This window comes from Hesperophylax consimilis, chromosome 15 (assembly GCF_061612785.1).
Source record: "Hesperophylax consimilis isolate HC1 chromosome 15, BYU_Hcon_1.0, whole genome shotgun sequence".
NCBI classification, from domain to species: domain Eukaryota; kingdom Metazoa; phylum Arthropoda; class Insecta; order Trichoptera; family Limnephilidae; genus Hesperophylax; species Hesperophylax consimilis.
Window position 1 is genome coordinate 12,899,839 of NC_142850.1, and position 17,601 is coordinate 12,917,439.

Consider the following 17,601-nt stretch of genomic DNA (forward strand, 5'->3'; position numbering starts at 1 on the left):
GCTATTTTTAGCGCGGTATGGTATGGGTTTTAAGGCGATGCACTACGTCATGTAATATTTTAAATCACGCAGCTATCAATAACACCCCCTACGTAGATGGCGATAAGGTTTAAATTCCCGCTTAACACAATCCGCTTGTTTTGATTTATGCAAGAAAAAAACATGGTCAAAAAGTGCCTTTTATTTTATTTTGTTGATGTTCAGGCATAAATATTTAATTTTTTTCCGATCATTTTATAAATAACCTAATTTTCCACATAATGCAATAAAATCATAACCGAAAATGGGTTCGTAAGTAGGAGATTTTGAACTTTAAAGCAGTTTTCATAGGCCTCATACATTATTTTTTTCTGGGCTTATAAAAAGATTTATCTAAAAAATAATCGATTATTTCAAAGGCCAAGATGTATTCTACTCGCAGTATTTAATTAAAGCATCTGAAACTTTTATAGGCAACCTAATTTTCAAACCAAAAACACATGATTTTGCATTACTACGTAGTGCATCGCCTTAACGGCCGTCCAAATTAGATACCAAATCCTTATAAAATTATTGAGAAATCTATATTTCAATCCAAGATAAGATTTAAATCGCAAATACCTTCGTTCTGCTATCGATTTAACAAAAACGTATAAAAAGTAAACTTTTCATATCTTTAGAATAATATTATTGCCACTTTAAAAATAGACCTAGTTTTCAGGTGCACTAGAATTCACAACTCTCTACTCCAAACCATTCATAACCCCGATCAACGCCGGGTATACGCCAGCTAGTATTTAATAAATTAAAACCAAAAGTTCAGTATTTAACTACCTACCTACTTAATTATAAGCCACATGTTCAAATTAATCGATACATTTAAAAATAAATAATTAAGGAATTATACAATTTGTCCAAAGAAATGTCATTATCTCTTGATATTTCTTTTATTCGAACTTTCTTCAGTCAGGTACCAAAATAAAGAAAAAAATGAATCTTTACTTAATCAAAGGCCACCATCTTGAAACGGAAATGGAACGTACAGACAACATGCAAAACGGTCGAGTAAAAACAGGACTTTGCTTAGCTCAGTCAATTAAAATCTTAAAACCACTAAATTACAATAGCGTATTATCCAAGGTTGATATTTTCAGTTGCGAACTTACCAAATATAAGAGGTCCATAAAAGAATATTTCTCTGATGGTTTGTGAATAATGTTTATGTCTCTATTGTTTATTATCTCTATTATGATTTGATTTATACCTACAACCTCTCTCCATGGCTATAAATGTATTGTTTTATAAATTTTTCGTTTTATATAATCTTTGTTTTGTATAATTTATTTCTTATTACATATTATGCTGTCTCAGTTAAAGTCACAAGGAGGAAATCCATTGGTTTTATTTTACTATATAATACTTATGTACAAACTGATTAAATGTAAACTGTCGATTTCCCGAAAATTAATAAATAAAATATTATGAACATGTTAAATTTTTTCACACTCGAAAAGATTTGTTAATTTTTTTATAACTTTTCAAAAACGATATTCAGTACTCTACTAAACTAAAAGGACTACCTTGCCATTAGATTTGCGTAGGCACTTCTAATTAGATATTCCATATAATATATCGTATCGTTTGACGGCCTCCGTGTTCGAAGGGCAAGGCTCTCGACTAGAAAGCTGGAGGTCGCGGGTTCAAATGCCGGCGTGCGCAAGTAAATTTTATTTGATTAATTTGTGTTATTTCACAAATTATTCATCTAAAATAATGTATGGTAAATTTGCGGCACGTTCCAGAGTGGAAGAAACTCTCAGCATCGCCCTGGTGTAAGGGCAGCATTCAGAATTAAAACGTTGCTTCAAATGGCTTTGGCGTATTTGGTGACCAGATCTGAATAGCCAGGTACTTCCCAACCTTTTTCTTCCCCGTCTCCTTCCCCTACCCACTATCTAGCCTCACAACATATCCCAATTCGGGATGCTATAATCTCACTGGCTCCAGACGGTCGGGAGCAGTTAGGACTCTTGTGCGGTTTCACATGGTTCAACCCACCCCATCTGCCTCAGTATTGCGTAGGAAAAAAGATAATAATACCTAATCATAGATTACCTTCCTGGAAAATACAACAATATTATTTGCAACATCTATTTAATGTCACGTCAGCTCAAAGACAATTTTTCTTCCTAGCTCCTAAAATCTTTAACTATATCCCTGAAAACCTAAAAACCGTGAGTCACCCCCATTCCTTTAAAAAACAAATTACGAAATGGATCCTTACACCGGAATACATTACAATTACAATACACATTCATTCTACACTCTATCAATTTAATCACCTTTCAGACATAACATAATATATCCTTATTCCGTACATAATTAATTAGTGTGATCTATTTACTAATAATTTCTCAAATTTTTAAACTTCTTATAATTCTCTAACTTCTCCATCCTCTTCTTGCAAGCCAAACTAGCTATACATCATTTTTCTTTTTTATATTATAGTAAAGTATAGATTTTATGCCCGCAAACTGTAAAATTCAACTGTAAAGGTCATCCCTAGCATGGAGGGTGAAATATCACAAAAACCACACGTACTCTCTAAATCATGTATCAATAAATTAAAATAAAATGTGTTGTAATTAATTAGTATCGTAAATAGAGGTACCAAAATATTTTCTAATAAATTTTCATGTGCAATTCAATTTATACTTTTCTGTTGTCTCGATCAACGTCCAAGTTCAGCATAATACGAGTATGTAATAGGTACCTACTTTCAATACAGCATTGGGTATGGCTGATAACATTATTTGTGGTGTACAAACCACAGTGACTTCTGTTGTAAGCAGAAAGTGGTTTGGAAAATGGAACAAATTACCGGAACAACGGATTTCCAACAAAACGGTTCCATGATATTTCATTAAAATGAAAATTCAACACACCTTGATACCACAAGTGATATAGTCATTAAAAGTGATGGAAAAAAACTAGGTTTAATAGTTTCCTATATAACCTAGTTTTAGTTTCATCACTTTTTGGAGGTGTGTCAAATTGTCATTTTGATGACATACCCGGTCACCCTTTTCAATATTATGGTCTGTTTGAAGACAGTTTGAAAAAAAATTGTTAACGACATATTTACATGTCTTTGGATAAATTGTAGGTACAATTGCTTATTACTCTTATTATAAATACTTAAAAAGAAAAAATATGGTTTATAATTAAGTTGGTAGTACCTATCCACTTACACATTTCAGAGGAAATTTTGGTTTTGATTTATTTAAATAATGTGAGGTCTACTGTTCGCACACCTATTACCCTATTAGTTATATTAAATTTTCATATAGGTAAATCATATAGCTAATAATACATGCTACACGCATTCTGTGGATGTACAAAAAAGGTTTATTTTGTGTAGAGCAATTTTTGTTATTACCAAGTATATGATTCTGTCATAAATCAACCTCTTTATACCGGAGTCTCACATTCTGGGATGGTGCCACACCGGTAACCGGGCAACTCAGGACAGTGGCAATGCAAAACACCTTTGAAAAGTGATAAAAAGTCGTATAAGGTGATGAAAAAACTAGGTAATAGATTACGTTAAGGCTCTGTAGTAAGCGTTCAAAGATGGTTTGAAAAGGAGATGTGCGCTAATATTAAAAAAACGATAATAATTAAGCGGAAATGGTGAAAATATTTAATAAAACACGACTCAAATAATAAAAAACGAAAATAGAGCAAAAATCTCTCGAAAAATGCTTAAGTTGCATTTAAAGATAAACTGTGATTTTTTTCGTACCTATAACATATTGAATACCTGATTACTTTGCTATTTTTTCTATCGAGGAAATTTCATATAATTACCGTTTCGGCTGTAAAAATGTGCAGATATAGGAACTTAAAAACTTTAAGTTTTAAAGAAAAATCTCTATAGTACCTATAAAACAAAGTCGCAATCCGCGTCTGTCTGTTTGTGCGCTTAGTTCTTCCAAACTACGCAACGGATTTTGATAGGGTTTTCCCTACCATTTAGAGAATTTCTTCGGGAAATTTTTATATATTATGTGTATTGAAAGTAGATATAAGTCGAGTAACGCACGTTAGCTAGTATGTTATAAATCGGTAGAAATTGGGAATGCGGTTATATCAAGTTTATAGGACAGTGTTTTTCAATCACTTTTAATGACTTTATATCACTTTTCAAAAGTGTGTTGAATTGCTATTCTCCTGAGTTGCCATGGAATGTTATTATTTGATTGCATGAAATAAAATAAGTGACCTTTATCAACATACATAGATATCTGTTGTGCGCGTACTATGAGTAAACTATTTTATCAAAAGCGTCACTGAATTACGTTCACTAAAAAACAATCGGAAGAACAACCATATAAAAAGATAAAAATAAAAAAGATTATAAAAAATTGGATTATTAGAACTGTAAATGAAGAAATTAATCAGAATGAATCTGGACATTTTTGCCAAAGTTTGTGCGTTGCATTTTTGTAATGTCCCACAAGTTTCATTGGCCTTTTCATAGTTATGTATTCCCAAATAACGGAAAATTATATATTTTTAAATTGCAAATTTATTAATTTACTTTATTTAGTCAGCTACATACAACTTTCGAACCCGTATATATTTTTTATTCTCTGTTTAGATCAAAAGATATTGTGTTTTTACCGGTGAGACAATTGATCCCCCATAATTGGCCCCCTGACGGTTAGCCCGGCGACAGTTGATCCCCGGACATTTGATCCCTACGACAGTTGATCTCCTAAGGGATTATTTCTTCTGTAGGTACGTCCTCATCGATAAGTAAGTATGCAGAGAGGAAATACGGCCGTATAACAAAAATCGATATACCTACTTATATTTGCAGACGTCTTGAGTGGAAATCCACTATACAAATATTTTTAGAAACAATAATACCGTGTCTCCGACAGAGTGTGCAGTGCGAATAACAAAATACCACATAATTAGATGTTTATGTGAAAATCTGTCATTCTGAAAACTTTCTGTTGGTTTTCCTAAATAAATAAACACATTTAGATTCTATAAAATATTGTATAAGTACCTACCTATACTAGGTTTTATTGAGAATAAGTTTTGTGACTTTCAAAAGCGAAAGATTGCGTTTTTAATTTTATTTAATTTAACAATAAAATATTTCTAGGTATTTACTAGAAAAAATTGCTAATTATTTGGCGTAACAATTAAAAACGGATATGACGGGTGTGCCCATCACTATATCGACACACTAAATTATAATGTACCTACCTAAAATCTTGTCAGAATATATTACTATTCGAGAGCATTTAGTTGTCAATATAAATTACGACGCAAAATCAATATTGCACACAGACATAGTCATATGTCTATGATATTGCAAGAATGTCATTGAGATATAATTGGCTTCGGGTTGATGGATATAAATGTTTATGTATGTACATCGCCTTGTGTTGAATGTAATGCATTGCAAAATGCGTGTTATTTTCAATGTCAATAACTTTAAATAATTAGACCTTTGAATAATTGTGGCGCACAGCCAACCACTTTCATTGACAATGTCAGCTGCCTTGTTCCGATTTGCATAATAGTGATTGAATGTGGAGCAGGTCATCTTGGGAACGGAAGTTAAAAAATAATATTATTATTTCAAATGGGTATCTTTTTCGTAACATCGGGAACTATTAAATAAAGCGTAGGTGAAAACTGGGAAGATTGTATACATAATATTAATATGTTGGTATATAGAGACATCTATTTTTAAACGATCGAAGTAAAGTTTAATTTTTGTACCAAAATATTGAAATGTTTCGATGGCTGATTCATTTGAACTTGAACATTTCGATTCATAAAATCTCGATAAGCTAATCTAAACATTTCTATTTTTGAAGGTCGAAGTCACAATAGCCACCGCTTCTATATAAGAATCAATAGTTCTGGAAGCATTCTCTTAAATTTAAATAATAACAATAACCCATTGTTGTTCTTTGTGCATCCTAAATCGATTCATAAAAAATGCTGCGTCTACCCTGCTAGGACTGTCCGTCCATAGATACGTTCATACGTTGCGGTTTTTAATGTATTAAAATTTGAATTTGAAACTACAGGGTTTTCCAATAAGAGGTGTTATTTTGATATTCGATCGTAAAAGATCAATGGTTTCGTTGCTTGTGTGGCACGTAGCGCCGTCTTGTTGAAAGTAAACGTTGTCCAGATCAATACCATCCAATTCCGGCCATAAAAAATCATTAATCATCTCTCGATAGCGCAATCCATTCACCGTAACTGTTGCGACAGCCTCATTTTCAAAAAAGTAAGGTCCAATGACTCCGCCGGACCATAAACCGCACCAAACAGTCACACTTTGAGGATAGAGAGGCTTTTCAACAATAACTCTTGGGTTTTCCGAGCCCCAGATGCGACAATTTTGCTTGTTGACGAAGCCACCGAGGTGGAAATGGGCCTCATCACTCAAGATGATTTGCATTTGATTCACTCAAGTGAATTTCAATGCGTTGTTGAAGCGTGTATCGTTCAATTTTTATTAATGGCGTAGTTTCTACTTGTCAAATGTCAAAAAATGACAGCTTCAAAAGTAACATCTACCGAAATAGCGGGCTATTCAAAATAACACCTCTTATTGGAAAACCCTGTATGTTATTAGCTAACTTTTACCTAAGAGGTATTTTGTGCCTAAAACCAAATTACTTATTTATACGCTTTGAACATTACTCCCGTGAATTAGCAATACAGCAAAAGAATTTTACCATGATAGGTACCGACTTCGATGCCGAATCCATTGTGAGATTTATAGCTATATTGTCATGCATGTATGTTTCGCGCGTTTTTATTAAAATGCCCTTTTCCTGACTTGCCACACTTTCTGAGCCATATTTATTAGTATTACATTACAAATTGTTATTACTCTCGCGCAGAAGCAATTTATTAATTATTCAACGCGTGTAAAGCCCGTTTCCGTTTGTTTAAAATTTAAATAAGATGTGTTTCGAATTCATTTACTGAACCTTTTTATAGCTCTGCTGTGTATTAAACGTAGATGTATTTGGTTTTTCTTCCTCATTATTTAACTATTTTTGGTTTATTTGGCAGAGACCGGTGAAATATCATATTAGTTATACTTCTTACTTATGACGCGGAATAGTAAAAAAACTTTCCTTATTATCACGGTGTATGGAGGTATAGATTGGGCGTGAGGACGGCTTAACTATACCAACGCTCAACCGGCGTGAAAAATTCTAATAAGTAGGGCAGTAAGATTGGATTATTTAGTCCCTGCAAAATATTGCATGATTCCAACGTCTTTAGTATTTTTACAGTGTTAGATACTTCAGTATCGCCCTAGAAAAAGACCACTACCATTCAGAATCGAAATGTTGCTTGAAATGGCTTTTTTATTTTTTATTTATTAAGTTTAGTTAAAAGAAATTTACATTTCACTTTCTTAACTTAAATATATAACATTAAATAAATAGTTTTCTAATATTGTTCTAATAACTTAAGATTAAAAAGTTTTTTTTTAAACACATTTATACTCTCCGTTTTAAGTTTATCTGGAAGGAGATTGTATATTTGTACACCCTCGTGGCCAATGCCTCTTTTGCCACTTTCAGTCCTTACGGCATGTGTGTACAATTTGTTATGTTGCCTAGTATAATGTTCGTGTACTTGTGACGTTTGTTTAAATGTTGTGTTTGTGTGTATAAGTCCATTTTGGATTTTGTAGATTAGGAGGCATATGTTGTATTCGTACAATTTTCTTATTTTCAAGTTTCATTTCCTGATACAGTTTTTTTGTGGGAGTGTCTGGGATATAATTGAAGAGTTTTTTAATAACTTTGTACTGTATTGTTTGTAAATCATTTAGGTGTGTAATGTATGTGTTTCCCCATATTTCTATTAAATAATTTAGATGGGACTGGATTAAACTGAAGTATAAGCCCCTCTTTACCTCCGTTGGTAGGAGATGGGCAATTCTACCAAATATACTTGAAAAATGGCTTTAGTCGTGTTTGGTGACCAGATCTGAATAGGTAAGTACTTTCCCACCTACCTCTTCTCCTCCCTATTACCTTCAGCCCAAGCTATAACCTCAATGGCTCCAGACGCTTGTGAGGTAGGTATTCACCTAATTTTTATTAATATATACACTATACCTACACTTAATTCTGTTTTTACACGAGGACAAGTTTCTCAGACTGCCATGTAAAGGTCCGTCTACATGCACACTAAAAATTTTGCACAAAAATTACAGTACGCTGTACGGGTGTTCACATGACAGCAACTTGCATGTGCAATTAAAGTGTATGCAAGCCATTTGCGCATTACATAGCTTTGCCATCTTAACGCATTTGCTTACTAGTGTAAATTAGAGAAAATTTAGTGTGCACGAATTAACGTTTGTGCAGGCCACATTTATACCATTTTGCGATCTTAGCATATCACCAGTCATTGGACTGCAACTACCGGTGGAGAACATTTCGGAAATGGACTGCGCCTTGCGTGGATGTAAGAATTTTCTTCTATGGTTTTTTTAATGTGAATACAGCACCAGAGTGCCAACTGCTCCCAACCATCTGGAGTCAGTGAGACTTATCTTACATTTACATGTTCATCTTACATTTTTTGTAATTAAAATTACTGACAGCAAAAAATACGCACTTTATTAGACAAATGTATTACAGAAATGCACATTTAAATTCTTCTGTAGTTAATTTCTAGATTTTAATATAAAGCATGGTGTTTTCTCTTTCTAACACCGTTTAGGTCATATTTCTCACCATCACAGTAAGGGAGATACAACGATTTCTGTGAGACCATGTGAGTTGTTCCTAAAAGCGAACAAATTAGACAAAAGGGTTAATAAATGTATAAATTGGAATTTATAATAAATAAATACAACAAGTCTTTATGTTCATGTTTATTTACAGCGAGGATGTTAAAATAATAAATAACATTTACAAAAATAATATTTAACATAAATATAGATCGTTTATCACTACCATTTAATGGTTTCCCACACTTAACACTTTGTGTTGGTTACAAAAAATATAATTCAACTCTGACCGACATATATTAACTATAAGTATTACGTAATTAATATTATGTGAACAAGAATGTTACGTAAATAAATAGTTTCTTTCAACGGAATATAATAATATCACAATGGAAGACAGCTGAGCTGAGTTGAGGTTTACGTGATATACAATAGTTATTCGTTAAACATAATATTATACAGAATTCGTAGATTGACATAACTATAATTCTATCAAAACTATGTCACCGAGTCTGGAGTCATTTGCATAGCTTGTATAAGAGCCATGCCACCGAATATCTGTCAATGGCACAGTTCGTACAAAGCTATGACAAAAAGCTACTTGTTATTGGCATAGACAAAAAATATGCCAAAAAGTGTCACTGGTATAGCTTGTACAAACAATTCCAGAGAGAAAATTGTCACTAGCCAGAAGACACTGGGATAGCTTATACAAAACTATTACGGATATTAATTTGTTATTAACATAGCTTGTACAAAATTACAATAAAAAGTAAGTAATCACTAGCATAGCTCGTAGAAAAACTATGCCCAAAAACACAAACACAGTTTGCATAAAAACAATGCTATTTCATAGCGAGAGTTCTTTCCAACGATTTAATATAAAAGATGACACACCTACGAACTCTATATCACCGCTATTGAACGTTTAAGCTTGTGCTTCCTTTTCCAACTTCTTCTGTGCTTGAGCGTACATAACGGCCCGGTAGAGTTGGTAGCACTGAGTGGCGGCCACAAAGACGTTGACGGCGAACAGGCTGTAGTTCTTGGGGATGATGACCAGGGAATAGCGGGACCAGATGAGACCTGTGGCTGCCAGGGAGGCCGCCTGAGGAACAGACAGCTTCTCCACGGGCCGCTGCAAGTCACCGATTCCTGCCGCTACCAGACCCTGGAGAAAACAATATCATGTTTCGTTAGTAGGCTTTAAACGAAGCAGTAGTCTTATCATAAGTTTGTTTTATAATAACACTAGCTGACGTGCGCCCGGTGTTTCTCGAGGTTATGAATGGATTGGAGTAAAATTTTCAGGTGGTGAATTCTAGTGTACCTGAACATAACCAAACAGAATTTTTTTTTTAAAATCAAAAGGTGTATACAGCAAGTACGGATATGTGCTACTTTATTTATTTTTTGTTTTAAATTGTAAAATATTAGCCACTGAAGACTTAAAATTTTCACGATTTTAGAGGTTACTTTGGCAATTATGTGCGAGTTAATGTAAATTACCCAAAAAAAATTTTTGCTCTATTTACTGTGTAAATATGGCGAGATATAAAATGAAAAAATAAAAAGATAAAATGTTTTGAAAAAAAAAACATTTTGATGGGTGTAAATTTAAACTGCAAAACACAAATAAGCCATACATATTTTAAAATTTCTACCCAATAATTTTTTTTTTTTATTATATATTTTATATTCCATTACACAGTAGGTAAGGCAAGATTATTTTAATAATTACATTTAACTCACAAAAAATTTCCAAAGTTGCCTATAAAATAATGCAAAATTGAATTATTTAATGGTCCATATTTCATAATTTAAAACAAACATAAATAAAATAGTATGTACATGTCCGTACTAGATATTTGCTATCCAATTTTAAGTTTTGTATGCAAAAGGTCGCACAACAGTTACTATTAACGTATATTCTGCAAAAAATAACTAGCCCAAACCACTTTTAAACGTTATCTTAAATCTCTGATTTTATCTTAATTATTTCAATTCTTAATTATTATGCAGAAAAAACTAGAAATGTTAAGTGTGAGACAGTGAATAATTTACAATACCCTAATATTTATTTTTAAGATAAAAAATAAGATGCTCCCAAAATACGTGTTTAAGAATGTTAATTTTAATTTCGGAATACATGGCTACCCCACGAGAAACTGTGGAGATTTTAGACATCCAAAAACAAATTTGTCAGGAACCCAAAATAATCACTATTTTAAAGGATTACCGACTTACCGATTTAATGAATTACCGACAGATGTTAAAGAAGCTAAAAGCCTTGCTGCTTTTCGTTGGTTATGCCTAAATACGATAAAAAATAAGTTTTAGATGTATTGTAAAGTGTCCTCAATGTAATAGAAATAAGTAAAAAAGGTTTATACTAGATATAAAATGTAATTTTATAACTAAATAAAAAACATACAAACAAACAATTCTTTAGATACTTTATCGATCATTTAAAATCAAATGACAATTCAGAAGATTGACAAAAGTGCTCATAATTACAAAGTTTCAGTTTTGTGATGGATGGCTTCATCATGCAGAATGAGTATACAATTAAATTCTAAAATTTGTCATGCAATGGTGTGCCGTGATCAAATTATCATAACATAAACAACTCTATTAATATCAATGAAAAACTTGGCATGCAAGCAAACTATGTGAATGAATGGTTTGTTAGAGTTTTTTTTATTTAGTATCACATTAAAAACCTAATGGGCAGGAATGGAACATTCTATCGAATTAGTGAGAACAAATCGGTTGACTGATTTTTTATCCGGGTCTTTTCAAGAACAGCATTTACAAATCCCTTCCTACAGTACATTCCTTAACCGGTTCAGTGCCAATCACTTTCATGGGCGGACCAATCATAAGCAATTTTAATGGTAACAAAAGCTCCTGGCAGCAAATGAGTTAACCCCTTCTCACAAGGTCGTCCAAAGGTGGCGACATGGTACACTTGGTTGCATGTAAATACAAAGTATACACTGCAATATTAAAACACAATACAGAAAGGTGAGCTCTTGTGAGATGGGCTCCATGATAACTCAACACAGTGACAAATCAACACACCTAAAAAGTGATGAAAAACAACTACTTTACATCACTTTTTAGAGGTATGTTGAATTGTCATTTTGCTGAGTTATCTGGTCACCTGTGAGAGGACACGAGGAAAATGGATGAGATAAAATCAGACTGCAATAATTTATATAAAATACATGAATAAAAACCGTTTAACATAACAGAATAAATAACATGCTATAAAAGCTGTAAAAATGAATATTAAATATAAATAAAATGTATGCTTACCTTCAGGAACCAAAATAAAAAAAAATAATACATAAAATATGCATAAAACATTAAGTCCAGCGTTACAAAATTTGCACATGCAATACAAAAAGCACTACTTAAAGGCAAACGACCGATAGCTCTGTTATAACTTTCTCATAAACGACGCACGTAACAGATAGAGGTTACAACTGAGCTCTCAGCAGCAGGACCATGCTCCAGCATTCCAATATATGATACACAAACCCGCTACATGAAAGATAATATTATTTACAATAACCGCATAAAATTATATAGGAGTAGGTACTAGATAAGCAATTTGTGCAAAAATGATTATTAGTATTAATATAATACGACAGGAAGGCTAGTTAGTATAACAAACCTATAGTTCAGTTCAGAATCCAGATTAAAAACATGTTTGGTAACTAAGTATAGATAAAAGCGACTGTAATGAGGCAAAAGGGAATAACCCACATTTTTTTTGTTTTATTACATTCTTTTAGTAAAATATACATCCTGGTAAAAGGGCATGAACCTCAAAGTATGATGTTTTAATGCTTTTAATTCAATCCATTAGTTCAGCAATTCAAGGTCATTTCCAAGATGCATTTTAAGGTAAAGTAAAAGGATCTGAACCAGATTATTAAAATCCATTAAAAATGTACGGCTTTTACTGCTAACCCCTTACGAGACGGATGAAATTTAGTAAATTTCTGAAATCCAAATATAATATTGAAAATTTGAATAGAACTAATTGACACACTTCTACAGTGTCAATGTTTTTAGTTCAGAATTTTCATTGACAGTACCAAAATACATTCAATTTTTTTTTAACTTTTTAAGCTTTCCACACTGGACACTGCAGTGCACCTCAAGATAGTCATAATTTCACAGGACTGCAAATGTAGCCAGTCGGACTATAAGGGATAAAGAGAGCAAGCTATCTTTTTAAGAGTAGTTTTGACGTTCTCTAAAGGGAGAAAGGGTATCATCTTCTTTGTGTGCCTTCTAGCAACCAGCTAGGGACATGAACCTCAATTTTTTATAGATTTGAAAGGAAATATTCCAGAATATTAACAGTTTCTTTTGAAACTTGTCCCATTAACCTTATCTACGCAGCTGTTGCATATGTGTGATCCATCTGCGGCTATTACCATACGTGCCTGTAGCGTATGTGATCTACCTACGGTTAATCTCGAAAACATGCCGTGTGATGGGATAGATGGCATTGAAAAGGTCAGCATTGCAGTGTGCTGTATTTTATCATTTACTGTAAAAGTTTGTAAAACAAATTTGTGTTATTTATTCCCTTGTACTCTTTCCCAGCTAATATTATGATTATGTTCTACGAAAGTAATTATAATACATTGCGGTGAGTTAGTTTGCATATGGTAGACCACTACTAGATAACGGGTAGGGGAACTGAAGAAGGCACAGCTTCCTGATTTCACGTATACAATTAGGTTCTGTCATAATTTTTTTTTTCATTATCTCTACACAGGAGGCCCTGAAGAAAATATTGTCTTGAAGAGATCCATTTTCTAGGAGAGATGAAACACAGAGACCGTAAAATAGTTCCACAGACGAGCTGTTGATCTCAAGAACGAGTTGTTGAAATGACCTGTTATCATGAGACAAAAAAATATCAACAGAATCCAAATTTCGAGTGTGTATTTGGCGTGTTTCCAGACTATGCACCGGTGCCGAATGGTTCAATGACGCTAGTTCCTCGGAGCATCTTCCATTGAAATACCGTTAGAACAAGGACAGCATTCCCTGTGCTCTAATAAGATTGCAATCTATTTGTTGATCATGGCAATACTGTAATTTTTATAAAAATAACAGACATTTTTACCTACTCGTTGCAAATAGGGTAACCAACATTTCAGATATTACTATCATCATTGTATCAGCTTTAATAGTGAATTTCTTGTACTGGTATTATTTGGTAAATTTCTACAAATCCTGTAAACATAGCATTATAATTTTTTTTTTTTTTTTTTTTTTTTTAAGTCGGAGGCGGTTTACTTAAGTTCCCTGCGAGCACTTAGGCCATAGGCCCATTGTACTATCTCCCATTTTACCTCATTCCCTTGCCAGTAACCCGGTCCCTTTAATGAAGTTCACCAGGGCTGTCATTGGATAGCATTATAATGATAACATGCATTGGATATCTCAGTGACCCCTCGTGGTAACTTCCACAAGCTTTGTTTTGCATCTTGGCATGTTGAAGGTTAAAGAATGAACTCTGTTTAAAACATTCCATTCAATGAACGAGATGAGTGTGCTTCAGAACGACCGATCTGCGTGCCGCTTCAGACTGCCGCATTGTGGGAGTTTTCTGCCAGGCGGTCAGAAGTGAAGCGCGGAATGCTCATTTCGAAGAGTACATGTAATGCCCGCTATTGTACCAATTAATTTAACCAAAAAATATTAGCACATACTTAATTCATCAATTTTTTAAGTAAAATGAAGTAGCACAATAAAAATTAATTAAATGTGTTTGATATCGTTGTCTTAACTATCAGCATTTATATTTGGTGTTCAGTGTTTCCTTCCTCCTTCTTTAGCCAACATTACGGACAATATTACAGTGTCCATCATCAGGGCAAATGGACATGAAAGACACTGTACCGCTATAAAGAAAGAGGATGCGCAACATGGCATAATACCCCAAAAATCAATTCTGAGAATATATTGGGCGTGAAAATCTCAAATCGTAAACCATCATATTATTAAGTTTATTTTATCACTACTGCTGCGAATAAAATAATAACATAACAAACAATGAAATAATATAATTAAAATGCCGTATCAATGTATTATTGTGGAAAGTTTAACAAGGCATAACAAAAGGCAAAAGGTAATTTAACTTATAATAGAATGGCCAAGAGAAAAACAAATAACTCTGCAAGACGAATAAAGTTCCACACCAAAATAATCTGTTTCTAGATTAGACTTATTCAAATGAAAATACTTTGGCACAGAACACAATCCACTCAGTTACAATACCAAAATAAAATTAAAGAAAACAATATATTATTATAACCGACTATTGAGTGTTTACTTTAAATTATAAAACAGGCTGGACTACAGCAAAATAAAGTCTGCAAATTCGTACATTTTACAAATGATGCAAATGCCTACCTATTTAAAGAATATCGTGCAGGATTTTTTAGATCTTAATCAGAAAATGATAACTTATCAAAAGCGCAGTTGATATTGATAGCAATACAATTTCGTAAATTAATAGAGATTAAAATTAACAGCGCTTTTGATAAGTTATCAAAAGCGCAGTTAATTTTATTCTCTATTAATTTAAAATTATGTTTTAATTATGCAAACTATGAATACCGTTAAAAACAGGGCCGGCCCTAAGCAGGTGCGATTGGAGGAGATCACTCCGGGTACTGACTTGCCACGACACCAAGGAGTCGAGGAAGTAAGATGCTGATTATACACAACACCTAATGTCGCAATCTTGATGTTTTTACTGGCGCCATCTGGCTCAGGGTCAGCCCTGGTTAAAAATGTGTGGAAAACTTAAAGTTGATTTTTCTAATCCTGATCATTGTACTAAATATGTGTAATTTTAATATTATTGATTTCCACAATTACAGATTTTAAAAACATTCTAAAACTGCACTTTTCGAAACGGTTCCAACTGGCTACAACGTCATTGTGAAATAGAAAATGCCATTGGCTGGTAAGACGGCTAGCACTGACAATGCCCGAACTGGATGCGTGACATCAATGCCGTCATATTCACAAATAATAATGTACACGTCATTTTGGCGGCAAATCGAAAATGGTACATTTTAAATCGTTATTGAAAATTTATTCCTCAACATAAAAATAAATGGTAAATTTTTTGAGAATAAAAAAAAGTGAAATGCCCTATTATGAATTTCAGCCAGGTTAAAAGTCACGTGACTTAAACTTTTTAAGGTGTGTTTGTATTTAAATTAGAAATTTATTGACTCAGAATGTTAATTTCTTGAATAGCATTAGACTGTGAATAAACAATACATTTTTCTTGTTAAGTAGATGACAAAAAATATTCTACACGCTTTTCAGAACAAACCCTCATGACCATTTTTCCGATAAAATTAGGAAATAATCAAAATAAAATAGGTACTGGTAAATTGAAATTTTCACCAAATCAAATGTTGATAATGGGTTGTTAAAGTGTTTGGAAAATTATGTTTATGGTTGAATTTAATAATCACAGATAAAATAAAGGTTTAATTTTACAACATTAGAGTTTTCACATTAAATTATGATTTTGACCTGGAAGCGTTGACTCACATGTAAATAATTTCAAACTTTCTCTTTTAACTGTTGGAATTTGCGAAAATAAAACGGTGTCATGCAAAAACAACTAGGTAGCTACTCATTTGGTTAGTGACTTACGAAGGAATGTTCACAGTAAATTAATGATTAATACAAATATAATGTATTGAATTGTTGGACAGGACATAATATAATAAAGCGTTTATAAACACGTACCCATTTGAAAGCTGGCGCCCAGAAGAATATTGTTTTCGGACCTGGAAAACAACACAACAAGTATGTAAATAGAATATTCGCGCTGTTGAGGTAAAATTATGTAATATTCCATTCATCTATTTACCTGCAGGGTGTTCCCATAGAGGCCTCAATTTTTGGGGAACAAATTTATCGGCAACTTTAATCGTGGCTCTGTATATGGCTGCCATTTTTAAATAATATCCTAACTTTGCCTCGGTGGCGGTCAAATTAATATACAGACAGCAGATCTCACTTCCCCGCCAACAACTGGCAGCACGAAACACGACACGAAGAGCCCGCTGAACATACTGCGAATTGTGAATATTTGAACCAATAATCTGTCAGAACTCCGAGGTCATGGCGCCTTTTTCCTGCCACTGACAGTTCTCCAGGAGTTACCAACCGCGAGACGTGACTAAACGGGCGGCTACATGCACGCCGGCTCTTGCACTTGTTATAAAGTAGTGCCAAGAATTAATATAACAAATATTATTATTTTGCTTTACTGGGAAAATGGCTAGAACAAATTAGTAAAAGAAGGGGCGAGTTTGCCTAACTAAAGGTTTTTCAAACGAAAGGTTGGACTAGTTAACCCAATATTTTCTTTATCATATTACAAGCATTTATAACAGAAAATATGAGTGAAACAAAACCAATTTTTTGAAAAATGTACTTACGAAAATGCCCTATGAAAAAATTGTAAAGATAAAAAATATACCTGCACCAAGGGCCGATATTTCAGTTACTTTTTAATCTAGCTATGAGAGATATGTTTTTCGTTCGTCAAGACGCTCTCTGGTAGGAATAATGATAAGAAAGCATTCCTGAGTACCTATATACATTTACAGAATGATTACAGTTCTTATGTAATGAAAACTATCATAATCCAAGAGCAAGATAGGTAGGTAGTTTCGTTTCAGGCAAACTAATTTTATGATTTGAACGTGCTGCTGGAAAAAAATAAAACTATTTTGAAAAATTCACGA

At 33.2% G+C, this 17,601-nt stretch overlaps 1 protein-coding gene across 1 annotated transcript; it reads right to left on the reverse strand.

The window, feature by feature from the left end:
- Nucleotides 1-8,914: 8,914 nt before the first annotated feature.
- Nucleotides 8,915-17,000, reverse strand: LOC149417327 (mitochondrial pyruvate carrier 2-like). Its single transcript, XM_089639980.1, has 3 exons — nucleotides 16,719-17,000; nucleotides 16,595-16,635; nucleotides 8,915-9,956 (listed from the first exon to the last, which is right to left on the reverse strand). Exons 1-3 carry the CDS (start codon nucleotides 16,801-16,803, stop codon nucleotides 9,714-9,716), a joined length of 369 nt encoding a protein of 122 aa, XP_089496106.1. The 5' UTR covers nucleotides 16,804-17,000; the 3' UTR covers nucleotides 8,915-9,713.
- Nucleotides 17,001-17,601: the final 601 nt, after the last annotated feature.